General features: G+C 35.3%; 2 protein-coding genes across 2 annotated transcripts in view; one reads left to right on the top strand and one right to left on the bottom strand.

Moving 5' to 3' along the window:
* Nucleotides 1–18,495, top strand: part of LOC106143350 (neuroendocrine convertase 2) — a 61,194-nt gene extending 42,699 nt beyond the window's left edge. The window contains exons 7-14 of the mRNA XM_060949243.1: nt 929–1,104; nt 10,964–11,076; nt 11,954–12,154; nt 13,756–13,831; nt 14,262–14,419; nt 14,774–14,938; nt 15,306–15,423; nt 16,067–18,495. Coding sequence (XP_060805226.1) covers nt 929–1,104; nt 10,964–11,076; nt 11,954–12,154; nt 13,756–13,831; nt 14,262–14,419; nt 14,774–14,938; nt 15,306–15,423; nt 16,067–16,240 — 1,181 coding nt within the window. The 3' untranslated portion in view covers nt 16,241–18,495. The remainder of the gene's footprint in view (nt 1–928; nt 1,105–10,963; nt 11,077–11,953; nt 12,155–13,755; nt 13,832–14,261; nt 14,420–14,773; nt 14,939–15,305; nt 15,424–16,066) is intronic.
* Nucleotides 18,496–18,642: 147 nt separating this feature from the next.
* Nucleotides 18,643–27,642, bottom strand: part of LOC106128992 (putative epidermal cell surface receptor) — a 33,342-nt gene continuing 24,342 nt past the window's right edge. The window contains exons 6-18 of the mRNA XM_013327406.2: nt 27,289–27,433; nt 26,603–27,014; nt 25,789–26,005; nt 25,208–25,416; nt 23,221–23,521; nt 22,717–22,915; nt 22,249–22,388; nt 21,722–21,912; nt 21,192–21,423; nt 20,727–20,830; nt 20,231–20,398; nt 19,831–19,914; nt 18,643–19,415 (exon numbers count right to left, since the gene is read on the bottom strand). Coding sequence (XP_013182860.2) covers nt 19,408–19,415; nt 19,831–19,914; nt 20,231–20,398; nt 20,727–20,830; nt 21,192–21,423; nt 21,722–21,912; nt 22,249–22,388; nt 22,717–22,915; nt 23,221–23,521; nt 25,208–25,416; nt 25,789–26,005; nt 26,603–27,014; nt 27,289–27,433 — 2,410 coding nt within the window. The 3' untranslated portion in view covers nt 18,643–19,407. The remainder of the gene's footprint in view (nt 19,416–19,830; nt 19,915–20,230; nt 20,399–20,726; nt 20,831–21,191; nt 21,424–21,721; nt 21,913–22,248; nt 22,389–22,716; nt 22,916–23,220; nt 23,522–25,207; nt 25,417–25,788; nt 26,006–26,602; nt 27,015–27,288; nt 27,434–27,642) is intronic.

The raw sequence follows: 27,642 nt of genomic DNA, 5'->3' as shown, positions 1-27,642 counted from the left end.
TCTAATTGTATATCTGTGGAAGTGCAGACTTTTGTACGGATTGTGATATTCATCAACGCGATCTTGTTATCTATTGAAAAGCTATCGGTTCATGTGGGCTTCATTGACGTACGATAGTTGATCACTGGCTTTGTGAGATTGGCGAGATTCTGCCTTTATGATTGCTGGCGCATTTGATTTGATGACGTTACTTTGATATAGGGGAGTATAATCTGTGCGAGAGTATGTGTGCTTAGAGATTTTATAGATGATATAGTAGCTTCCAACAGCTCCAATGAGATATTTAACGTTTTGCTAGTTTTAGAGGATATTTTAAAGTTTAGGTTACTTGTGGTGTACCTACTAAGGGGAATAAAAACCAGATTTTTCATTTTACACGGGAATACTTAGATGTAGGCTTAATTTAACTGTCTTATAAATGTGGAACTCTGTAAAATATGATTATTCCACTTTGACGAGCCAGGTGATATCACCTGGATTTATTTTGCTGTAACTTGTTCATTAATTACCTATCATCATTTTATCTTATTCTTCTTCAACCATTTTGGTGAACGCCTTCTTCAATCTTGTCCAATCCGCTCTGTTTTGGGCAATTAAAGTCCAGTTGTACCCCGCGACCTTTACTATGTTGCCCTACCACCTCATTTGTGGTCTTTCGACATGCTTTCGATACTTCTTGTTCCATTTATCGCCTGCAATATATGAGTTAATTGATTGCTTTGGCGCGGGGCTTCGCCCCCAAGAGAATTACCCTTGAATTTATAAAAAAGGTAATTAAAATACACTTTATACCAAATTTCGTCAAGAGAGATCCTGTAATTTATGAGTTTATTCATTACGAACAAGAAATGCAAAAACAAATGTCTCTCCTTATAAAATTTGTATGGATAGTACGGCTAAGGAGAATTGACAATGGTTTTTATTGTAGGAATCCGTATGTTGGACCAGCCATACATGACGGACCTGATCGAAGCCAACTCCATGGGTCACGAGCCCCATAAGATCCACATCTACAGCGCGTCCTGGGGCCCCACAGATGACGGGAGGACGGTGGATGGGCCCAGGAATGCCACGATGAGGGCCATCGTCCGAGGAGTTAACGAGGTAAGTTAAGTTACTGTTTCGAAACGAAAAAAAAATTGAGTATTCAACCAATTCAGTTGAATCATCCAGCAATTCAGTTAAAAGTGGCCTTGTAATGACTCTGTATACCTTAAAAGTGAGTACGACGTGATGTATCTATATGTATTGAAAATTTGTGTGTATTCATCCAACGAGTGATGTGTTCTTGTGTATTCTTTTTTAATTCGCAGATATACACACACATAAAATATAAACACATAAGTAATGGATGTGTTAATAATATAATTGTGATCTTTGAAAGCGAGTCTTCATTGCGTATGAAAAAATGCTAAATTTAAACCACTGATAAAAAATGTGCCTTGCGTCTTAATCCTCACAATTCCTGTGTTTAGACAAAAATAGATTCTAGAAATATCTATACAAAACCACTATCTAAAAATCTCTACAGCCTCTAAGATAAATTTCACTTTGGTCTTTCACTCTATTTTTATACTGAGAAAAGCGGTTTTATATCACAAGAATATACTCACCTCTTGTGAAGCCTTTCAATTTTTCCTAACAACGGCACTAGATAATACGGCTCGATCGTGTTTGACGGAAATCTCTGCTTTCAAAGAATTTGATCATAGTCCTTGCGCATTTAAAGTCATATACAATATCGATGTTATTTGATAGTTTTGGCGTAAAGGAAGTCAGTTCACGGAAATAGATCTTCGGAATTGTTACTGAAACGATTTGTTGGCCAGCGAACTTGAAAATTTATGGCTTATAAATTTTGGATTCTTATTTTGGGCGATGGGCTGGCAACCTGTCACTGTTTTAATCTCAATTCTAGCATTAAGCCAAACAGCTGAACGTGGCCTATCAGTCTCTTCAAGACTGTTGGCTCTGTCTACCCCGCAAGGGATATAGACGTGACTATATGATTGAATGAAATCAATGAAAATTGTATTCAAATTTCCTCCATAGACGAGCAAGATTAATGGAATAATTAAAAAAGAGGACAGAATATATTAAAAAAAATATATAAAAAAAACAATGAAAAATCTAAGGGAAATCTCCGCCGAATAAACCAGAAGTGATTTCTGCCCTGAACGTGTGACAATACCTGGATGCTAGTACATCAAAAATTCAGTTTTTATTATTACTTATATTAATGGTAAGTATTTTAGCCAGAGCGAATCTCAGCATATAAATAGCTTATTATGAAATACTTTAAGCCTCTTTTCAACGTACATAAAATATATATTGCGACTAGTCAATTTTAAAATTCATATTGCGACCCTGAATTTAAGCCTCGCGCCGGGCCCTTCAGAATAAATAGGGAGCTTTAGAACACCAAAGCTTGGAAAGCTTCATTAAGATAATGTATGCTAACTTGACCCTCGTAAGTCGGCATAAAATTACTTTATATGTATATGCCAAGTTATACATATTTATACGAGTATTACTAGTCGTTTGCCGCGAACCTACCTATTTTAAAATTAATATTATATACCTACCCTATGTACTTTTTTATATTTACCTACTTCTAGCTTTGTGTGCAATATTTTATGAATATTGCCAAGTAAGTAGATAAACTGTAAACAGATTCTTCTTCTTAAATTTAAGAGCTAACTCTTGTCGGTTGAATTACGTGGAGCTGCCTACATTCATGTATTTTCTCTGTAATTTTTTTTATTGTGCCGTGTGGTTCCGGGCACCAATACAAAAAAAGAATAGGACCACTCCATCTCTTTCCCATGGATGTCGTAAAAGGCGACTATGGGATAGGCTTACAAACTTGGGATTCTTTTTTGGGCGATGGGCTAGCAACCTGTCACTATTTGAATCTCAATTCTATCATTAAGCCAAATAGCTGAACGTGGCCATTCAGTCTTTTCAAGACTGTTGGCTCTGTCTACCCCGCAAGGGATATAGACGTGACCATATGTATGTATTTTTTTTATTTGTTGATATTGTTTTGTTTTACTTTTTGCTTTACTTGATCAAAATATTTTATTTTTGCTTTTCCTTTGTCTCTCTTTCCATTAATTTTCCTTCTACTATAGTTTTAAAAATTCGTCATGTTGAATTAAATGGGTTATCATTTCCCTCTCCTTTTTTCTATCGTTTTTAAAATAAAGAGCGGCAAAACAAATAAACTTTACGTATTTGTATAGACGCACTGATATAGAATTATGAACTTTATGGATGCCAAGTAATGGAAAGATTTAAAAGTCAAAAAAAGATTTTAACTTCTGATACACCTACTGTTAACGATTAATACTTTATACGGTAAAAGTTATTAATGAAAAGGATATAACCTTAAATTTGATAACCGATTGGAAAGAGCTAAAAGAAGGAAAGTTAGAATGAAGAACGAAAGATAGCAAGTAAAGGGAATGAAACCAGGTTGCTAGCCTAACGCCTAAAAGAATCTCAAGCGTATATGACGCTTGAGATTCTTTTTGGCGTTTTGTTTGAGTTTTCCCTTGATTGGTTTTATTCTGCGCGGGAAAAGAAGCACTAGACACACAATAGTTTTTTCGCTACCAAACCAGCAAGAAACAAAAAACATTGATTGGCTCCACCTGTAAAGGAAAAAGGTATAAAAAAGATATACTTTATCCCCTTATAGGTATATTTATAGTACTTTTTTTATATTTTTCCTCATTGTTTTGCACCCTCGTGTTATTTAAATGTGCCGGTTCATGCATAATTTACCAATTTTATTATGGCCCACGCCTCGTCTGAGAGAATAATCTTATTTCACAAATTTTGATTATCCAGTTGTCATTTGTATGTAATAACTTTTTGCTACTTCAATTTTAGAAAGACGCAATAGATATATATCCATACATGCATGCATATAGTACTTGCGGGGTAGACGGTAAAAAGTTTTGAAAATACTAAAAGCCACGTTCAGATGTATGGCTAAATGATGGAATTGAGATTCAAGTAGTGACAGGTTTCTAGCCCATCAGAGCAAGAAGAATCCCAGTTTTATAAGCTTTTTTTCGGCATTCATGGCAATGGATATAAAGTGGTTCTATGCTAAGGTGAGGGGAACTACACGGCACGTTGTTAAGACAACGTTGCACGAGAAGCAATTGATAATGGAGTGATCATTAAGAAATATTTGTTATAATTTGATTTAAACTAGTGTACGTAAATAATTCAGGAAAGAGTATTATTTTTGGCCTCAATTATTTCAGATTACGTGTTATTTGTAAGATAGTTAGTATTAGTAAGATAACGAATTAATCGTTATCTTTTTAGAGAATGGCTCACTTTAAGTACCTAACCCAAAACTTGTATCACTCATATATAATGTTATTTTCGTAGAAATTTCAACAACAACAAAATCAAAATCCTTTCAGTTTAATTTTAGTAAGAAACAATTGATAAGGCGTCATATTTGGAATTTGTTTGATTTAAATTAGTGTACTACGTTATTTAGTAAAGAGTTATTGATATTCGAATCAGTGCACCTTTGAATGTGTACGCTTTTAAGGCGAATCCTTAAACCACCGATAATGAGTGTTATACATTAGGTAATTCTGATTATATATGGGTAAGGGTATAGGTAATCTGATTCTGATTCCCACACTTATGATTAAATATTAAACATTTAAAATGGAAACAATTCGGGATCCAAATCTTATCCTACGGCCACTCGTCCGATCAAATGTTAAGGAACTTGTAATCTGATCACTCGATTTACTTTTTAAATGTCTTGTGTTTATATAGTCGTATACGTTATATAAAATTAATTTGCGGCAGGCTACTCAAAAATTTAAACAATAATGGTTGTATAATTCTTTTCAACTATAGGTATGTGGTCCTATTTATTCCCAACCCAACCATGGCGCCTGTAGATTCGCAAATTCCTTTACAATGTAAACCGCAAAGTTTTGGTATTCTGTTTCGCGTTTTTATTCTCTGATACCTATAATTTAGGCATTTATAACAGTTAATAATGGGCATTATCTAAAATTGCGTGTACTACCTACATCTCATCTTGCTTCCGTCTGTATGTATGCACTAATATCTGAAAGTTGTCAACGGAATTGTTTCTGTCTTAAATATTGGAAAGAGGGTTTTATCAGGAAGGCTAATATTTATTAATACTATCCGTGCGAAACCAGGACGGCTCTTTAGTTTATAATTAAATAGAAATATTGTTACAATAGCCGTGTCTTGGCGAATACCCAGTTAACTTCTAATTATTTATCTCTATTTGTGACTGTATTGTTAGACGCCAAAATTACGCAACAGTAAAAATATCGGAAAAAAATATTATTTTTGCAAATAACTTATTGATTATAAGCTTTCAAAGAAAATTGTTTTGTAGCTCTCCGAGTGAATGTAACTGAATTGATGAAATTATATGAAAGGCGCATCAAATTACGGCTTTTGTAACTTGGAAAGCAATTACGCGTGTTATTATTTTTGGGCTTCAATTATTTCAGAAGTACCTACGTGTTATTCATTCGTAATCTTTTCAGTGAATAGCTTACTTCAAGTACCTTAAACTTGGTTCGCTTATAATGTCATTTTCTCATACATTTTAATTTCTACAAAATTTTTACGTTATTGCTCTCATTTCGTTTCACATGCCTCGGTATAAAGTTTCACCATTATATAACTTGCCTAATGTAAAATTAGAGTTGTTAAATAGTTTAACTTAGGCAGTTTCGAGTAGGTAAGTGAAAATAAATTAGTTTCATCTCACTTGGAAACTTATTCATTATTGTACAAGTTTGTAAAAGCCTAATTAATCTTTGTATAAGAATTGATGAGTGTGTGTTATTTTTACAAGAGATTTCAGAGTTGATTTTTTTAATGTAATTTACATTACATTAAACTGATCTCTGTGTAGAAATCTGAATTAACTATCCCAATTTCCATTATGTTACCTTTTTATTGATGATGGTTTTTCGAAGATCAACTCGATCGACGATTAACTTTATAGATAAAAATAATAAATTTGATTACTGTGCATAGAAAAAAAAGCCTTTGAAAAACCAAAAAGTAAACAATTATTTTCTCTCTTGTTTGCTTATTCCATATTTTCAATCCAATAAACCGAAAATAATCTGTTATTGAATATCACATTACAGAAATTATTATATTCATGTGATTATTCTTTCGGAAAATTACTTATACGTCTATCTTTTTCGATTTTCTCTATGCTGGCAATTGGCATACGTGTTTTAATATTTTATAGTTTTTACCTATAGATAAGAGTAGATATTAGCTCTTTGGCATTCTGTATAATGTACGTACAATCTTCCCATAGGGGAAGACAAAAACTCTCTCCACGTGCCATGATCCCTGCATACTTAGTTTTAGTTCAATCAATCTTATCATTCAAGTTCGTCAGTTTGGGGTACTCTTCATCTGAACTTTCGCTTGTGCGTGTCCGAGTTGATCAAGATACATAAAGGAGTCTTAATTTACAAAAAAACTTATTAATTAAAAGCTTTACAAGAAAAGTGGGTGAATGATAGTGAATATACTCGTATGAGTTCTAGATTTACTCAATGGCTCACCTTTTCCAACGTTTTCATTCACAATCGTTCGTTGCCATAAGGTTCTAAGATATTGCAATTTCCGTAGAAATGTTCAAGCTCACCATTCAGAAACCTAATTCCCTAGCTTTTAAAACAGGTCTCCGCCGTCAAGCCTGCCGTCATTTCCTTTGAGAGAGGTTGTAGGCAGTCCGGTCGATTTCCTGGTGTTAATGAGAAATCTTGATTAAAGTACTATGACAGTAGATGCAAAAGGTCAAAGTTTAGATGGTTCTATATATAGCTATACAGAAGATTTATTTTGCGACCTGTTACAAACACAATAAGACACAAAATATGGTAAACGCTTAAAGTTAAAAGTATGCAAGTGTGCGCAACAGTAACACAAATAAGCTACAGCTCAGCAATTTGTTGCCCCGCACAGGCGACCACCACTGATTTTTAGCTGCCACCCAGCACCATTCCATTTCCAGTACGTCCGAGTGAGATGCGTATTCCAGTAAATGAGCTAAATTGATTTATGAAAATAGAAATTAAAAAAAAAAACCAAATTAAATAAACATTAATAAAAAATCAGATACAAATTAGATAGTTAATCTTTAATTAAATACTATATAGGTACATAGACGTAGAAAAAAGATGGACGGAGTGAGGCTTGAAAAAAAGTGAAGCATCGTAATAACGACGTTGTACACATGTGTGAGTGACAGAAAACATATGACGCATCTATGACATAATGACGTAAGGCGTATATATACACAGTGGACCAGTGTTGTATGTATATGTTATTGGTGCTGAAGCTATTGGTGCTTCGTGTTGCCGTATAATAAATTCCGTCCCCCTTCTATCCTACGTCTATGACTATATATTTAGAAGTCTTTCGTTTCTGAGTGACTGAAATACTGTCAGAAACGCATAACCCTAACCACTGGGTAGATACTTGAAATTTAGCGTAGGTTCATTATGCAGGCTAGGGAAACACTAAAAGAGATATCCTACCGCGGAAACGGCAATTATCGTTTTGCGCGGGCGGTGCTGCGGGCGTCTTCTAATATATAAAAGGCGAAGTTATTCGCGAAGTTGAAACTATTCCACTAATATTTGATAGTGATGGTGTAGGCGTACGTTGAAAGGCTTTTAGGAAACTCGAATGCTACAATTATAATTCACAGTTAAAATTGTAGCACTAGAGTAAAAGATTATAATGTAATCCATGTCAATACTAATATAACGAATTCGCACGTGAGTTTGTTTGTTGTCTAATTACGCATTTTCTTCAGAGACAAACTTCTTGAAATTTTGTGTACCTATATAAAAAAAGAGTGGAGTAGGACGTGGGGTACTTTTCATTACGGTAAAAACTACAGTTTCCGTGGGATTAGCGATTTCAAAACCTGTATTTTTCGGGGAGCTGCGGTAAAATCTACCTTGTAAAAAATTATTAGACTTTCCACATTAAATTCAGTAATGTAAACCTACTCGTAACATATTTCATGTTTTCAGAAATAGTTGTATTAAAAGTTTTAGGGCACTGACAAAGGCCAAGGGCAGATAGGGTCCGTGGTGGCCGGGGAGGTCACCCACATCAAAATTCGGGGATCAAACAAACAACTTTTGGGTAAAATAAACTTTATTGAAAAGAGGGGTTAGGTAAATGAAGCGGGAGTTTATTATTCCGAAATAGAGCGCAAAATAAGTTTTAATCGAACTAAAATCATATTGGGGTTTAATTTAATCAATACACAGATACTTTATGCATGGGAAAGTGTGTCTGTATGTTCCGGTCTTATAGATATTTCATATACATTCATAGGGATTGGCAGCGGTTACAACTTTTTGCTAGCCATGATAATTCGATACTTATTAATGTGATATGCTTCAATAAAAGGTAAGTGAAAAATGGGCTATTAATCACTTTTTCCGTTCCCACAGAATTCTTAATTACCATCGTAACCAAGTCACATCATAATAAAAATAAATGGCCTAGTATTTTTCAAAGGTCCCTTTGTCCGGCGTAACATGACTCTCGTTAACATAAACTTTTATGCCCTGGCTAATTAATTGCTATGAGATGACTGCACACTAACGTATAATAGCCAATGGCTATTCGCATAGAGTTCACATTGAACAAGTATTGTGAATTAATATGTTTATTGTGTTTTAAATTAATACATACATCACTGCGGTTACATCGCGTGGAAACCTGTTCAGAAAACTGTATGTGTAGTGTAACCAATCCATGTCCAACGGTTGCGAAGTCAGACAGTGTAAAAACTCAAGTATGATGAATTACTCAATCCAGGTTCATGGTCAAAATTCCAGCAAACTGCACAATTAACATACTAAATACATACATACATATTAAAACACGTCTTTATCACTTATAGGGTAGACTGAGCCAGCAGTTTTGAAAAGACTAAGAGGCTACGTTCAGCTGTATGGCTCAATGATTGATTAAGATTCAAATAGGGACAGGTTGCGAGCCCATGACCTCAAAGAAAGCCAAGTTTTTTACTTTTCCCTTAATTGACTTTTTCACGGAAAGAGGTGCAGCTGACACACAATTATGTACTAATTAACTACGCAATATGGAAACTAGATGATACGACTGAAAAATATTATTATAATTACTAATTATTTAGCTTTATAGCTGCGACCCGAGACACGATTTAATAATATTACTCGTATGAGAATAGTGTGTATTGAGAGTATAATATTTAATGTATTCACAAATATAACAGAATAAATTATACGTTAGGGTGGGTTATTATATTTTATGACATTATTATTTTTGGGTATCTTTTTTCGTGTAGATTGTAAATTACAATCAAGGTTTATAAACCAAATATTCTTTTTTTGGCGATCACTGTTTGTAATTCAATCCTATAAAAGCCATGCAGCTGAACGTGGTCTTAGTTTTTTCAAGATTGTTGACTCTGTCTACCACGCAAGGAATATAGACATGATTCTAGCTCAATGTGAACATTTCACCAATCGATAGTGTCCCACTTATGCCTAGAAAAACTTGCAAGTGAGCTTAGAGAACTGCAATGTAGAACGCGGCCCTTTCAGTTCCAGAGATGACAACTTTACTTGATGAACCATGCAGTTTATTTTTAACGTACCTTTTTACTTGTAAGCCAAGAGCGTGTTTGTATATTTCTATGAATATTAAGCTTAAAACACCTAACGGCTTTAGATTTAAATTGTCTTAAAACAATGAATTAATGCAATGTTTAGTTCAAAAGTGTCTTAATTTCAAGAATAACCATTTTATCGTATCCAACACTGTATTCTAAGCTACCTTAAAGATATGAAGTGACAAGAAAATCGTTTCACAGAATTCAAGAATGACTTTTGTTTCACTTTGCTAAAAGATTAGGCAAACAAAAAAGTGTCATATTAAATATAAGACGATATTGATGGATCCTTTTTTCCACGAAAATCTTATTCCATCACAACGCGCGATGAGAAATAATGAACATTTTTTTAAATATTATGTCCGTGATCGATGTTTATGATTTATAGATACAGTCCATTAGACCGGCAGGTCTGCCCGCGTAAGACAAATAATTCCTTTCGAGGGGAATTTCAGAACATGCTTTATTCAAGAAAAATGCAAGCCTAATTTCAGCTTCCTACACTTGCATTTAGTAACGTAATATAATGATTGACTGATTCATTTTGAAAAAAATAACATAAAGTAGCATAATAGTTTCTTGCCGTGTGGTTCCCGGCACTATTACAAAAAAGAATAGGACCACTCCATCTCTTTCCCATGGATGTCGTAAAAGGCGACTAAGGGATAGGCTTATAAACTTAGGATTCCTCTTTTAGGCGATGGGCTAGCAACCTGTCACTATTTGAATCTCGGTTCTATCATTAAGCCAAATAGCTGAACGTGGCCATTCAGTCTTTTCAAGACTGTTGGCTCTGTCTACCCCGCAAGGGATATAGACGTGATCATATGTATGTATGTATGTAGTTTCTTCCATAGGTAAATTTTTACAGTTTCTCTAAATAATATGGGATTGTTAATGAGCTTCGTGTTTTGTTAGCCTTCGTTGGTTCTTTGGCGCCTCCATCCTGGAATAATTTCTATGAAAGTAAGAAAGAAATAAAAATCGTTTATTATTATACCGTTCTTCCGTTTATTCGTTGATAAGGAATCAACGAATAAACGGAAGAACGGTATTTTTTATACTTTCTCTTGCCTGTGATCCTGTTCTCGACCCGCTTTTGGTACATTAATTTATATAAAAAAAATTAAAATGTTCCATGGCAAAGTGTTAACTCACCTTCGGCGGCTCGGTGTGTGAGCAGCTGAAGACATTACTAATCTTTGTTTTTTTAATATTCAACAGGGTCGTAATGGCCTAGGAAATATCTACGTCTGGGCCAGCGGCGACGGCGGAGAAGACGATGACTGCAACTGCGATGGTTACGCCGCGTCAATGTGGACAGTCTCTATCAACAGGTAACAATTGAAAATCAACTTGTTTCAGGGATTTGTTCTTTGAATTAATTAAAGTAATGTTATGGATTGCATAGTGTTGGTTGGTTATTAAATACAAGGATAAATAGACACTGATATCAATTTTTTAAGTTGAAGGAAAAGCATTTCAAGTTAAATAAAATGGGTGACAAATATATGATAAAGCATTCTTTCTTTCTTTTTACTCCAGCGAAACATTTTTCCCTAATATTTGGCAAAAAATATCGGCATATTACACTGGTTAAAAGCATATGATTATGGTAAAAGGTATGCAGAATAGATACACCTGCTCGCTCGGTTAATATCGCGAATGAATCTCTCGGAAATATTTTAGGTGCCTCGTCTCAGAAAAAAGTAATTTAGCTCAAGTTTTTCGCAACACCGCGTCTAACGCCATGTGGCGAATGAATTATAGTGATAATAACAAAGTATGAGGAACTTATGAAAAACTGGGACCATGTTCCTTGGAATTATTTTTATTTGGGCATTAGGTATTATATTCCTTAGACGCGTATTTTTTACACTTTCTCATATCTTTGATTATGCTGTTTTTAATAAGTTCCTTGGCATAATGTAAACGCTATGATACGTCTTAAATACAAGATCTAGTGATCGTCTGATTAAAAGGTCTCAGTAGTGTGAGATATATCCTTTCACACTCATATTTTTGTATAGCCAAGCGATAAAATATACCGTTTTATCATTTCTTTAATTAAAAGGGCTGACACAAGCAATCGCAGCTTGCCCCCTCCAATAATTCTCCGTAAAAAAGTCAAATGGGCTAGACCAAGAAAATAAAGATTCTAAAGTTTAGCGATTACTTATTTTAAAATATATTAACTGAAAAACTGCTCTACAGTGCCATAAACGACGGCCAAAACGCGCACTACGACGAATCCTGCTCCTCGACCCTGGCCAGCACTTTCAGCAACGGAGCTCGGGACCCAAGCACGGGGGTAGCCACCACCGACCTCTACGGGAAGTGCACTGCAACCCACTCGGGCACATCGGCGGCGGCGCCCGAGGCGGCGGGCGTGTTCGCTTTAGCGTTACATGCAAAGTAAGTCTTTGTGACAATTTTGTTTGTACCGATAATGATCTTCTGATGTCTTTGTGTCTATTTAAAATTTATGCACGTAAAATGTCGACGCGCGGACTTAATGGCACAAGCTAGAGAAATTAATGAGATGAATGTACAGGTAGTGCGATAATTGTAAAAGAAATAATAATATAAATATGATTAAAAGGTTATTTAATACACTTACATATTTATTGTATGAGATATGAAGTGAGCTGCTCCACCATGCTAACTAAGTCTATGTAACAATGTTTTTTTTTGGTACTTTATGTCTATTAGGGTTCGCCGCTGTCTGTATCAACTTTATGAATGACCCTGTCAACATAATTAGTGACTCACAGATCCTTACGAAAACGTCTGAGCTTTTTTCATGTTTTTTGGCAAAAAAGCCATACCTACCGACTCTTCTTCAGATAAGTATACAATGTTCCTTGCAGATCTGGAAAACCCATTTAAAACCGGCATAGAAAGTTATCTGTAATAGTTTCATCTCCATTTTTCTGGCGTTTTTCCTTGTCTTGGCTCGACCATACCTACTCGGGATCAACCTAAGACTCGGAATGGATTAGGAAATAGATGACCTACCTTCCCACTTCTTATAAAACCTACAGGTCACTAGGTTATATACAAACCTAACTACCAATATACCTGTGCACTATGAATAGGTGCCACCGTTTGTAATATCCTAATGCCGATTTAATCTTAGCAGTGAATAGGCTTTGTGCTGTGAAAGCTGTGCACACAAATAGATTGTAGGATTGTATTCTGCTTGCACAGGTCGGGCACAATATGCCGCTCGATCAGATACGTTTCAAAGGATAAACCGTTCAAACCTTTGTGACATAGGTCCATTTTAAGGTGGAAGAATTGAATTCTCTGAATAGGTATGTTGGGGTTAATAAGTAAGTTGGTTGTTATTGGGGCTAAAATGGTCATACCTAGCTGAACAAAAATAAATTTAAAAAAACTTTAATCGCTGTATATTTAGAGCACAGTTTGATTAAGTAGCGACCTATCTACCTGCTAATTGGAGTATATAACCTGACTGATGTCTTAATTAATGGATCAATTTTCAGAAGAGAACCAAATTTTAAGACCTTTCCTTGACCTTTAACAATCAGCGCGGGAAAAAGGCAAACTTTTTGTATTTTTATTTTCATTTAAGAAATTTTCAAAACGTGTCTATGCACCGAACCTATTCATGTAGTATGTTTTGTATGAACGACGAAGAACGATTAACCACTTGTTGGACTTTAGTAAGAAATTATCTTATGTTTCTAAGAAAATTAAATTCTTAGAATTTAAGTTTGTAGAGATTTCTGTAACACCTGTCTTGAGTCCATTGAAGCGAGGAGTTATAATTATAGATTTAAATTTCTTCTTAATATTCAAATGGCTCCTTCATTTATTATTCTTTTTTGGTTCGTCTGTTATAAACCCGACATTCAAGGAAGATATTTATCTTTTTCATTTCTCAGTAAAAAAAAAACTATTTATCTAGTTTATATTTAAATAGGTATTCTTGAAAGATTTTATCTTCATTATTTTATGATAATTGAAATGTTACATTTTCTTCATTTCAGTCCAAACTTGACGTGGCGTGATATTCAGCATCTGACTGTATTGACTTCCAAAAGAAATTCGCTGTATGATGCCAAAGTAAGTTTACGAGTATTCTTTTGTAACATTTTAAGATTACGACTATATCCTTCTATTTTTTTTTTTAATTTTACGGGTACTAAACATTATTTACATATTATTGAAACTATCTGAACATTTACAGTAAAGTTTATGATAAAATACCTATATATTTTCCTAGTTAATTGCTACTGGCAAGTAGTCGCGGTGTCTCTATCACATACAAAACCTATAGTAAAAGTTTAGACAACTAAAATTTAGATAGATAGATAAAACTCTATTTAATGATAAAAGAATTTACCTAATATTTTTAATTTCCTCGTGTATTGTTGAGTCTTTACAGTATACATTGTATTTCTATGATTTCGTCTTATTTCTAGCATCAATATCATACAACAGGGAATCATACCGGGCCAAATAAACAGGAATAAAAACATTAATTCATTTTTAGGGTCGGTTCCACTGGACGATGAACGGTGTAGGGTTGGAGTTCAACCATCTTTTTGGATTTGGGGTACTTGACGCGGGAGCCATGACTGCGCTGGCGGCCAATTGGCGGTCGGTACCACCCAGGTACCACTGTGAAGCGGGGTCCGTCAATGCCCACACGTAAGAATTGTCTTTTGTTTGTTTTTTTGTTCGTCAGTACTGTCTACTCGAAAACATCCAATCATTCTTATCATAATGGCCATTCTGTCATCAAAGAACTATAATGATTTTTTTTCATTAGTTAGATTTATTTGCCCCAATCCGTCCAAATCAAAGTCCAAAATTTGCTTGCTTAAGAATTTTCGCTGTTATTGGCGGATGGCGCAGCACACTTCGCTGTGATTGGCTGATGGCGTATGACGTCATACAATATTTAAAGCATCAACATTCAAAACTGGTCAATTAAACCTTCACCCTACAATAGACGTAAAGACCAGATTCTTTCAGCCAACCAATTATTTTATGCTGTTCCAGTGAGATTCCATCAGAAGGCAGCATCACTTTGAGGATTGACACGTCAGCTTGCGCCGGCTCCCCGAGTGAGGTTCGCTACTTGGAGCACGTTCAGGCCGTCGTCAGCGCCAACTCGACAAGACGAGGGGACTTGGAGTTTTTCCTTACGAGTCCAATGGGTACCAGGTTAGTAATACTAGCAGTTATAATATCGTCAAAATCCTTTTGGCTAGATTGATCTAATTAGATTAAACCAAATGTCAAAAAAATGTCAATAGCGTGATTAGTCCATTTTGCGATTGGTCCAAAATGGCCATAAACTTTCGTCTACGTAGCCTATCAGTCTTCAAGACTGTTGGTCTGTCTATCCCGCAAAGAGAGATATAGACGTATGTATGTTAAACTTGAGACAGGTTATCTTGTGACGTGTGATTAGGAAGCGATTAAAATTTTATTTCTCATCTTCGTGTTCATAATGCCACAGCCGTAATGCTCCGGACCTAAGAAAAACATAGTACCTACTTGTTCCAAAAAGTTGTTATCAATATTTCAGGTCAATGATTTTGAGCCGGCGAGCTAACGATGATGACTCCCGAGACGGTTTCACCAAGTGGCCCTTCATGACGACCCACACGTGGGGCGAATACCCTCAGGGCGTATGGACCTTAGAGGTGAGAAATGTTTTGAGTGGGTTTATCAATATACCAAATGGTGCTGTGGAACAGGCAAAAATGCCGGTATAAACCGGCTGATAATTCAGTTAAATGTGTCCGACTTTTATTATACCTAATTTATTTGCCTAATGAATGAACGCTTATAAAATTGGCACCTCTAACAAAGTCAGTCGCTATAAATGCGGAAGTTTATTATGCAAACTTTCAAAACATACATCCTTGGTGGGTAAAAAGCCAATAGTTTTGAATAGACTGAAATACCACATTCAGCTATATGTCCGAATAGTGAAAGGTGCTAGCCTATCGCCTACGAGAAGAATCCCAAGTTTATTAGGCAAAACTTTGGCCTTATACGACATCTCTTGGAAACAGATAGAGTGGTCTTATTCTGAAGTGCCAGGAATCATACGGAATAATAGGAAAAACGGAAAAACAAATTACTTCAAACTAAGGACATCTTGGCAAAAGGTCAGATCTAGAGTACCCGAAACCGCAAAGTTTGCATGAAGAGAGTTATGAAAGCGAAAGAAGTATGCTGAGATCATGGAATGGATCATAGTGGAAAGATGTGGTCTCTACCCCTCCGGGAAAAAGGCGTGATTTTATGTATGTATGTTATTCCGTGATGTTTACCGTTCAGGCCCGTTTGAACGGCGGGTCGGGCGCGAGCGCGGCGGCGGGCTGGCTGCGCGGCTGGGCGCTGGTGCTGCACGGCACGCGCGCGCCGCCGTACGCGCAGCTCCAGCCGCAGGACCCGCACTCCAAACTCGCCGTCGTCAAGAAGGCACACGAAGACAACGCGATTGCGCATTAAGCACAACTCTATAGGCTATGCAGTTCAGAATTGTTATGTTTAAACTGATCTTTTTTTTTAATTTAAACATTGACCAAATCTTTTCTGCTAACAGTGAGATGTTATAATTAGGTTTGAACGCACACTGGCTGGTGATTTAGTTTTTATCATGTATGTAATTCATGGGTAAGATTTGTATTTTGAATCTATAGAGATCGATATATTTTTGTAAAAAAAATCAAAATAAACATTTAAAAAACTCTCTAACGTAAAATTAACTCTGGGTACTAAAGATTCCGGTATAAAGTTCACTTCAATGGTAAAATTTCAACCACTAAGACGATGATATGAATTAGAAACGACATGAGTCGACTACTACGAGTGACGAAAAAACTAAAGTTACGCTTGTATAAAATTCCAATGATATTTGAATTATAAGATTTAAAAACTCTGAACTGTAAAGCCTACTAAAATTAAGAAAGCTAGAATTATTCGAAGTGATTTTTGTCAAGATGTTGGACGCTTGACGCGAACGCGAAAATCTAAAATGAAGGTGACTTGTAGAAAATCATTCGAATAAAGTTTGGGATATGCTTAAAATCGCCGAACTGCGATTTCTACACTAGTCGGTCCACCTAGACTAGTAAATAGTGGACCTAGAAATGACTAAAATATTTTTGTTGTTAATTGAATTATTTTATTTCTAGGTCCATCTGTTATTGAATTTAGAGTTAGATAGTGCGAAAAGCTTTTTTTATGTATTAACGTGAAACTATCTGGAAAAAGAGAAACACCTATTTATTATCCATTGAGAATAACATGGTAAGTGACATTTTTTAGTTTGAAATTTGCACAGACTATTTTAACTTAGGAATTTGCTACAAGCACAGATTATTTAACTACCAAATATTAAGAAAAAAAAGCAGGATGAAGTGATGTCCCATTACACAAGTTTCGTTGTATTATGGGACATTCTGCAATTAATTATGATGAAAATTATAATTTTTTTATAAATCTTATAAGTTTTAACGTTTTTGCACTATCTATCACTAGACTCCGTGAAAGTTACTTTTTAATTTTTAAAAATCCTTTTTTATGGTTTTCATAAAGGTGATGGTTTATAACTCACTTTTTTACATAGTAAAATCCTCACCAATAGAGCATCAGGATGCAAATCATCGGTTGGACTTTTCATTCTGATACAATATTGAATTTAAGTAATCGACCATCACATTAATTTACATGTTAAGTTCAGGATTGCCAACAATGGTTTATATTTATTTGTTAAATTAAATTAAGGCTAAAACATATTTTTGAGATCTAAAACCTCAACTTTTATAACTACTTTATACGCGGGAAGTAATAGATAGGATAACATACAATGTAATATATTAGGAATCAATGGGACTTACATACTTATCATATTTTATGTCATTTTTACTTTCTCCAATATATTACATTGATGAAAGGCAATTGTAAAACGGGAATGTAGTAACCTAAAAGTTATTATATCATTTATTTAATTCGATGTTTGTAAAAGTTTAATATTGTGCATTGTGTTTATTCTTATCTATATTCAAAGTAAAAATGTTTTAATGTTTTTTTTTAAAACGCTGCGATTGATGATATTGTGTATTTTTTATCTTATTTTTAAATTTTTCAAAACACTGACCATAGTTAGGGTACATATCAAAGTTATAAAAACAGGCATATAAAATCACAACTATTTTGATAAAATCAATCAATCATAAATTATTTAATCATATTTTATAATTTTGAAAATGTTATATGATTTTATCGTACCGTATAGTTAATTTTGAGTTTCTCTTATTTATTGAAATAGCTTTATTCTCTTTATTATATATTTTTTATATATTTTGTGTTAACAAATGAGCTGAATTTATCCCAGCTAAATAAAGTTCATTTGAGTAATGTACCTATGATGCATATTTTTTATATATATGTTTCATTCGATATGTTTGTAATGAATGATACATATATAACTATTAGTATAAACAAAGAATATATTAGTAAAAATTATCGTTACTGTAAGATTATAATAAAACTATTTATATATAATTACACGATATATAATTAAAGTACTTCCTTTTGGGCCCAGTATAATTGAATACAAGTTTAGTATCAGTCTCTTTATGTCTATTTTCTTAAAGAGTACGTTTATTATTAAAAACATAATAAAATTCTAATGTTTTTTCAATTCCATAATATATCCAGTTATGTAAGGCCATATATTTATTAAATGGACATAGACAATGGTTAGGATAGACGTTAAGAAAATACAATCATATAAAGAAAAAAATATATAATGTACTATTAATAGAAATATAATGTGATTTGGTGTTGTATTTGAATTAAACGACGTTTTTATAATTGCTACTCCTTTCCCTTCGACTGTTTTCTTTGTGACAGCACCCGAGGTAGTTGGGAACGAAAACACATGTCTGTATAAAAAGTATATTACAGTTCTTAAATTATAAAAGAATTATGTTTGAGTTTCATATCAGGTAGATTCTTAGTATCTTACAAAATGTAAGTATTATTATGACGTATAACATTTCAAATAAGGTATATTTAAGTTGATCTATTAACATTATTTACATTGTAAAATTACAATCATTTATTTATTGCAATTTTGTGATTTTGGAGGAATTTCTATCTAGGAGTAAAAAAATTAAATCTTATAAAAGAGATTAAATTATTAACATTACAATTTTTATAAATGGCAACATTTAATTTTAACTTGTCAATATTTTAATATGTAGTATGAAATAATTGATCACATCTATCTACATAACTCACGCATAATATACTGTTGTGATGTGTCAAAAATTTTCGTTTTTAAATATTTCAAATATTAGGCACCTTGGACAAGATCAATCACACATCACAAAATCAAATAAACCAAACCAACCTCTTTAATATTAAGAAAAAAAAATCATACTTATATTATAACCATGTCACCATTTGTCATGGTCACCGAAGGGAACATTAGCCCAGTATTCTGTGCTCTGTGGAGTCCTTACACTTGCACTAAGTCAGTCAATGAGTCACTATACACAGATGGACACTCAAACGCCCATTTCGTTGTATGGACGCCCGTTTGGCGCGTCGACGCTGCGTTCAGAAATCCCGTTCAGGCCATTGGTGTGCCCACGGGAACTTAATTGTCAGAGATCTGTAATAAATAAGGGGTTAATTGAAGAAAAAATGTACTGGCGAAATATATACAATACAATGACAATATACCTATAAGTACTACGACTAAACAAATGGAACTACAACAAAAATGAGATGAAAATTATAAAATGGCGATGTCTGGTCTGGACCGATAAGTAGGTAATATAACGAATCGTTGTAAATAGCAATGGTGCCTATGGGGAACAAACTTAGTCCAGCGAAAGTTCTTTCTTATGAAAGCCAAGCCATAAACCTATTGCTTTCTTTTGTAGAAAAAGGTACCTGCTTATTCAGAGATCGCTTTTCTCAATTCTCATCTATGTAGTAAGGTAAACTAATGTCATTTGCATTAAACAAAACACTGATGGTAAAATTGCTAGTTTTTAATAAGTTCACAAATAATAGGTATTTACCCATAGTTTCCTGTTGTAACTCTAGTTTGTACGCTGGGTTGTCGTATGGCGGCAATGAGGATTCACGAGGAGCTGTTGGCGTGGCTGAAAAAATACATTTCATAATGAGATTAAACGGGTAAAGCTTAATCTAGAGTAAAATTCAGTACAATGCGTAGATCAAAAAACGAAAATAGTAATAGGTTCAGTATCTACATATATAAAAAATGTTTCGCGCAGAGAATATAGAACATTTTAGATATTAAAAAATCCCATAAAATTTTCTCCAAAATAAACTCCAGAGTTGTGTTTCCCCTAGCAGTATACTATATTGAGAGGAATTTCTTCCAACATACATACCACAGATATCTTAATTTCTGTTTTTTCACAACCAACTATAAAGTCATCTAGCTATACTCACGCGTGATAGCCACTGAGCGCGTGTGGTGTCTCCTGACCACCACAAGCAGTAGAAGCAGTGATGTCAGAGCGCCCAGTGCAGCCACAACCCCCACCACCACGAGAGCCCCGTAGTAATCCCCTTGGGGACTGGTGCGGCTCCCAGATATTGACGCTGATTCGATTTCATCTGAGGATAATAATATTATTAGGAAGGCAGTATAGGTTGCAAAGAAGTGATCAAGTTGACCGATGACTTTCTGCTAATAACACCTTAGCAGAAAGTCAACAGATATCAATGTGGAAATTTGGCAAAACCCTTTGATCTAATCTATGAATGCAAATTCGAGCAAGTCTCTTCTATCTTTGCATGGTCCCAGTTGCACCCTCCGCCAATATGTTTCGGGGTCTGGGGGTTTCGGGTAAATTATGGTAAGTTTTAATATAGTAGAATAAAATTTCTATGAAATGGTAAAAATTTCGAAGTCAAAAATTTTAATGTTTTAAAATGCACTTACTGTCAATTGGTTCTGGAGCATCTAATGTCTTTGTGTTAATTTCTATTACGTTGCTGGTTTTTACTTTTCCATTCGTCAGGAACAATTCTAACCATACTCGACACCTGTAAAGATTTTCCATTACTCAAATTGTTTTGTATCACTTTTGTCACCCATGCCTACCGTTAGGGAACAAACCAAGACAGATTACGTTTAGACAAGGTGAACTTTAAGTAGAATGTTGAGCAAACACACATTTTTATAAAAGCCTTAATCGTAAAATTTCTTAACCTCTGTCTCTGTATTATAGCACGCGCGACGTCGTTTTATTCACGCGAAAAATCACTGTTTCGCTATGAAACGGGATAGCGATAATTTTTTGCACGATAAAAACAGCGTCGCGCGTGCAACATATTACAGAATTTTATATCTTGATTTTATCTTCAATGAATGTTCAAAGACATCGATCTGAGCAGATTGTCTTACCTTGTATTCGGCTCTAAACCAGTAAGAGTGATTGATGGAGACAAATCTCTTGCAGCCAATCGGAACGCATCGTGTTCTCTTCTTACAGATGTGGAGGTGGAACCGCATGCATGTGCTGCTCGGTACACGCGCACCCAACGTTCTGCCGGCGAGGGAACTCCCCGCCATGTCAGTTCCGCTGCTTCAGAGCCTACTGCCCGCGCTTCGATAGTCACTGACCAGTTGTATGGATCTGCAAATTGAGGAAAGCAAAATTTAGATGCAGCTTTCATAAAAAGATACATAGATAAGTGTTTTAAGCAAAACAACAATGCAGGAATCAAGACAAATGGCAAAATCTCTGCCTATTCTTTCGGGAAGCGTGTATAATCAATAAAAGATAAAAATGGCATAGGGTCAAGAACAATGTGAATGAATAATTTTAAGGGGGACCGCGATCGTTTTCATCTAGTTATCGTCAAATTTCTTATACAATTTTAGTACGTTTTGGACAATTAACAAACAGGTCAGACACAATAATATCAACTTACCAACATACGGCGAAGTTGTGAACTCGACCCTACCAGGGTCGTGCAACTCGGTGACGGCCCTGGGCGGCGGCACCAGCACAAGGGACGCCTCGTACCGAGTCCCGGGTCTCAAGTCGTGGAGCTCTGCGCTGGACCGGCCGTGGTGCAGGACTTCCGTCATGCTGTATATTGGTGTGCCGATCGGACGGTACCTGGAGGGTGGAACAAAAGTTTTGATATGCCATCGAATGTCAAAAGTTATCATCATAAATAAGTGTGCGTACATAAGCCTCATAATAACTTCAAACTCATGTAGACGTTCATACCGTTCAAAATGAATTCTCAGATTAGAGCAGAAATCGACTAGTTAAAGTTGCATGCTTTACTACGTTGTGTAGACGGATTTCTGATTGTTAAGTTCCTTATAAGGACCATTCTAAGGTCATAAAAATGAACATAATCATGCAAAATACGTTCCATCTAATGTGGCCTATGAGGCTGCTACTTCTTGGTGTTTTCCCCCTGTTGAACCTTAACAAAATTCTTACCTGACTTGAATACCGTCGATCAACTGCAGCTCATCTTCGGTGAAGTGTCTCCAGCTAACGTGAGCTACCGTATCGTTGACGTCCATCACTGTGAGGCTGCTGTCTACTTCTCGGCGTTTCTCTTCTGTTGGTGGCGCCATCTAAACAGATTCGACGTTTTACTAGGACTATCAAGCAAAACAATTAAATTTAAATACACAAATAAATAATTTTTTATGCAAACATCACAATTATATATTGAGTAAAGTAGGTATAATTTTACTCAGGACGGTCATATGTAATTATTTCAAACTTTATTGAGCCATTAGACTGAAACTAATTGCAAAAAGCACACCCTACTAATGGCAAAATAGACAAGAAATTTGTTGTAAATTTTACAACGTTATCTACACACGAGTAATTGCCCTTAAAATATTTTTCAAAAGCGCGTTGCCTGGTAGTCCCTCAATTACAGATTGGAGAACTTACCGTTGGTGGATCCAGGGTCCTGACAATCCTGACTTCGCTCTCTGGTTCCACAGGTAGGTTATGGAGGAATAACTTTCCTCGTATCTTGTACGTGGTGGACGGTTTCAGGCCAGACAACGTGAATTCTAACCGAGGAGTGGTCAGGACTTCGTCAGTGGGTGCGAACACTTGGGAATACCAATGGGATATGTCATCATCTCTGTTAACAGAAAATATAAGAAGACATTACTTAGATTTAAAAAAATATAAATCTAGTTTTCTGCTCTTTCGTTCAACGTTGTAGCCAGACTTATTCGAAATTTAACAAGCTTTTATCCAACTTGGGCCGGAGGTTAAACTTTTCCCGTATTTTTGAGTCCAGTTCAAAATATCAAAATGATAACTATTGTTACAATGAGAAGGTAAAAATATAAAAGTTCATGGAAATTTATTTGTTTTCATAATTTGTAATAATGTATTACAGAAAAAAATCAAGGAAAACAAAACTAATGAATGAACACTTACGCTTGATCAGTATATCTCAAATCCACGCTTCCTCTCAGCCCTACAAGGACTGACGGCAATCCGAACAGCATTTTCACACTTGTTGGCGAATCAGCTTGCATGGACAAGACCGACAACTTCTTGTTGTCATCCCCGTAAGTTGGAGTAATAGGAAGACCAGGTGGGAGTCTATCCAGGGGACGGTGGATGTTATTTTGGTCATAATCTGCGATATCGTCTTGTGGAAAGTGGATCTCGGGAGGAACGGTGGGCAAAAAGGCAGGAAGGGACTGGTGTGTTGGGAAGTTCGTTGGTATTTGACCTGGAAAAAAATATGAATTAATTTTCAGTTAATACAAAATTAAAAGATGATAATACTTTTTTTTGTTCAATACTGCTGATGTTTTTCATTATTTCTGTGATGGTGCATAGTAACGTAAGTGAACAACTTTCATTATTATGGACCATCGTATTTATTTATACTAGCTTTAAGTATGTTATTTTATTTAGCTGTATTAAATGTGAGTTATATAAAAGTATCTACATGGTTAATCACTTAGATATGTATGTTATATATTTGAAATGTTAAATGGTATTATTAGTCACGTAGTCAATTGTCAGGGGGTTCAGTCAATATAAGAGTCAAAGAAGTAAAGTGTAATAGCCACAGGGGTTGCTAACAGAGTCAAGGCTGACCTGTCATTAGGCCTTTGTTTATTTTATCTGCAGATCTTCCCAGGTTTCTATTTACTTCTGACGACATGTCCAGCTGGCTCAAAAAATTGTCAGCTTCTAATGTAGAATATGGTTTACTATGAATCTTCGAGTTTTCATTAATAACCATGCCATTGTCCACCTTATGGTTTGGATGTCTCAATAACACTGTCTGGTATGGACTAGGCACTTTTTTCAATAAATGTAATTTAGTATCTTCATGCCATAAAAAATCATTGTCACTAAGTTTTGGATTAACATTCTCCTTGTACAGTATTGTAGCATCTTTTCTTTCAGGTTGAAATAGATCAGTGGCTTTAGGTGCTGGTAATAAATCTATATGAGTGTCGTGAGAATGAAAAGAGGTTTTGGAGTAATTTTTATTGGGATCTACGTAGGAATGGATGACTTTGGGCGTAATCACTGTAGGCTTAAGATCATTAAATAATTCTTGAGCTGGCACGAAATAAGTACCTATTTGATTAGGAAGATTTGTTTTCGAAGATTTGATAATTTTCATGGGCGATGAACCATGGTATGAAAGCAATATAGGACGGTCATTTTTGGGTATGTCAGATTTCTTACGATCAGAGAGTACGAAAGTGTTTTTGGGTATATTGATGTTATTTTTAACGGGAGTGTCTTTAGAATTTGATTCTGATATAGTTTCCTTGCAATTTTCATCATTATTATTCATTAAAATATTTTCTCTAATCAAAGGCGGTTCAGGATGTATAATTTTTATCATAGAATCAGGATCTTCCAAAGTAAAAACAGTTATGTTATTATTTTGGTATTTGTCACCTGTTATATATGGGATAACTTTAATGTTCTCAATTGGATTTTTAGTATTGGGAATAGTACTGATTGAATCAAATTGATTGTTGAATTTCGTTGATTCAGTTGTATCCTGTGGTTTGACCAATACGGGAGTTATGGTCGGTAATATGGGAGTCAATGGCGTCACAAAGTTGAACGTTTCACCAAAGTGCTTCATTAATATATCATAAGTCGTTTTATTTGATTTCCCAGCTGTAAGTTGTAATGAAATGATGATTAATATCATGCAAATGTGACAATGTTTTATCTTTATACCTATTAAATGTTACAAATGATGTGTGTAGTTTTATAGCTTCTATAAAAATTTAAGCATGATTCAAGGCTATAGTAGCAGACGGTTATAACCTAATGGTTGTTCAACAAATCGGCTCAACTTATTAGTGAAAACATCACACAAAATGAAAAAAAAATTAAATTTTGTGATAAATTAAACAGTAATGACTTTTTGACTTACCAATCGGCACGCACCCCCATTGCTTACAACAGTCCTCATCAGAAATATTGACGTGTCCGGGGCGGTGTAGCGGTGGACACCGTAGTGTTTGTGGTGGCAGCGGTGGGAGCGCAGTACAAGCTTCTTGACAATCCAACTCGCCGTTCTCACAGAAGCAACGCTCCTCACAACCTGATACTGATACGGGCACCTCTGTCCAGTTAGGTATACTGAAAAATAACATCATAATTAAATTCATTATCTTGCTACAAAATCCTTTTCTGAACGATATTCAAACCAGCTTGTATATGTATTGCCATGATTGTCAAATAAAAACGTTGGTATTAGAGACAGGACTGGACAGATTTCTGTGTTGCCGTAAATGGGAAATAAAGAATAGAATGCTTATTATTCAAAAACAAGGCAAAATATTTTGTTTCCTATAGTCTGAAACTTTGCAAAATAATCAAAAAATTTGAATAACCTGTTTTGAAAAAAAGTTTTAGTGTTAATAAAAAAAAAATTAAATTAGCCAATTTCTCATATAAAAAACCTGAAAATACATCTTGACTTTGGTTACAGACTATGTAGAAGAAACTCACGCAACTCCTTTATAATGACACGTTCCATCACTGAGACATCTGGCAGTCCTGGGACAGCAATTTGGAGGTTCTGCCGGAGGGCTCGGAGCCCACCGTACGCAGCCCTTGGACATCAACTCTAATCCTACGTGAGAAGGACAAACTAGTGCAGCACACTCCCGTTTGTCTGGCCCTGTACATTCGCAGAGCTCTGTGCAACCAATGTGGAATTCTTCCCCTGAAATGGACAAATTTATAGTGATACAACCAAAAAATAAATAGTGATACAACGTTTACAGCCAGACGATACTCAATATCTTTAGTATTTTAAGAGTATGAATTTTTCTTTGCGCTTAATTCAAATTGCACTTCAGAACCGAGGGTCTGTTGAGTTTTGATATAAAAATTCATGGGAATAAAAGATACCAGCCGAATCTTAGGCAAATGCAGATGTTATGGCACAAGTCGTACTAGATTTGGCGACATTCCGCTATAGCAAGATCTAGTGAATTTAATCACCTCAATCTCAACTAACCCCAATTGATACTATAAATGTGAAATTAATTTTGTTTGTTGTCTCTTTAAGCGCTGTCTACTGAACCAATCTTTTAAAATTTTGCATGTGTTTAATTAAGAGTCCGGACAAGGACATCTTTTTCATCCCGGTGAAATGTATGCGTGTAGGTGGCGCTAAATTCGCGCGGGCGAAGATGCGGGTAAAAGTTAGTATATTTTAAGTCACGTTTTCTATTTAGATGTCAAGGAGATAATTTATCTTAATTAACACATTGATCTCATTTAATGTCTTAACAACACTAATTAACAATTCACTTACCAACATCATAAAATTGGCCGTCTTGAATACATCCAATCTTCGTAATATTGTGCAATTCTTCAGTGGGGACTTCATTCTGATTGCTGTCGGTGGTAGTGATAGTGAAATTGAATTTCGTGCCAGTCTCTTTTGTTTTAATGACGTAATCCTTCCCTCCTTTCAGATTGAGGATTAGGTTTGAGTACATCAGTTCTACGTCTTCAAATGTTTTGCCACCATCGCTGCTGAGTTGTACATGTATGGGATCTTCTGAGTCATTGGCATGGATTAAGTTCACTTGCACTGTGTTGTTTTGCAACACTTTCACGGAACCGATTGGTTCCGCCAGCACCAGCGGTCTCATGGTTGACTTGTGCTCGTGTTGTTCCGTCTTATTCTTCATTAAATCATATTCTTGGGAGTCATTCGTCATCTGTGAACAATTATGCAATAATTGTATAAATTGTCAAGTTGAATTTGTTTTCACAAGATTTGAATAAGTGCTCTTTAATATCAAAAAACACCGTTAATCGAAAATACGTCCTAGCTGTAGGTGGACGTCGAGAGTTATGTAAAAGTAATAATAACGTCTACCAACTATCTGAACTAAAAAATACTTTGATGATTTTTAAGACTTTTACTTTTCATATACATTTCTTATCATAAGTATAATTCCCAAAGTCAATGGTGATCAGAATCCTAAATACCTCAGTTGTAGACGAAATGGTAGATGTAATATTCTCCGGTTCCTCGTGAGCGTCGTGCGACACATCGCAGACCTGGATCTCGCAGCACGCATCGTTGGGGTCCTGCACGTTGATGCAATTTTCTGAAGGACGGGGAGGATTACACCTGGAAATTATTAAACGGATTTACTTAGTTAAACCACCACCCTAAATTCGTATTGTTGTTACTTCAATACATCTGCATGTATTATGCGCAACTGCATATCAGTAAAAGCATTCGTTATACCATCCTCATAACTTGAGTGACTCCCTGACAATAACGTATACTCGTAACCGAGCCTTGTAGGAATTTATATTCCTCGCGGTGGTAGTTGC

The sequence above is a fragment of the Amyelois transitella genome, chromosome 18 (assembly GCF_032362555.1).
Source record: "Amyelois transitella isolate CPQ chromosome 18, ilAmyTran1.1, whole genome shotgun sequence".
NCBI lineage: Eukaryota > Metazoa > Arthropoda > Insecta > Lepidoptera > Pyralidae > Amyelois > Amyelois transitella.
The sequence above is the reverse complement of the archived record's forward strand: the minus strand, read 5'-3'. Positions and strand labels throughout refer to the sequence as shown.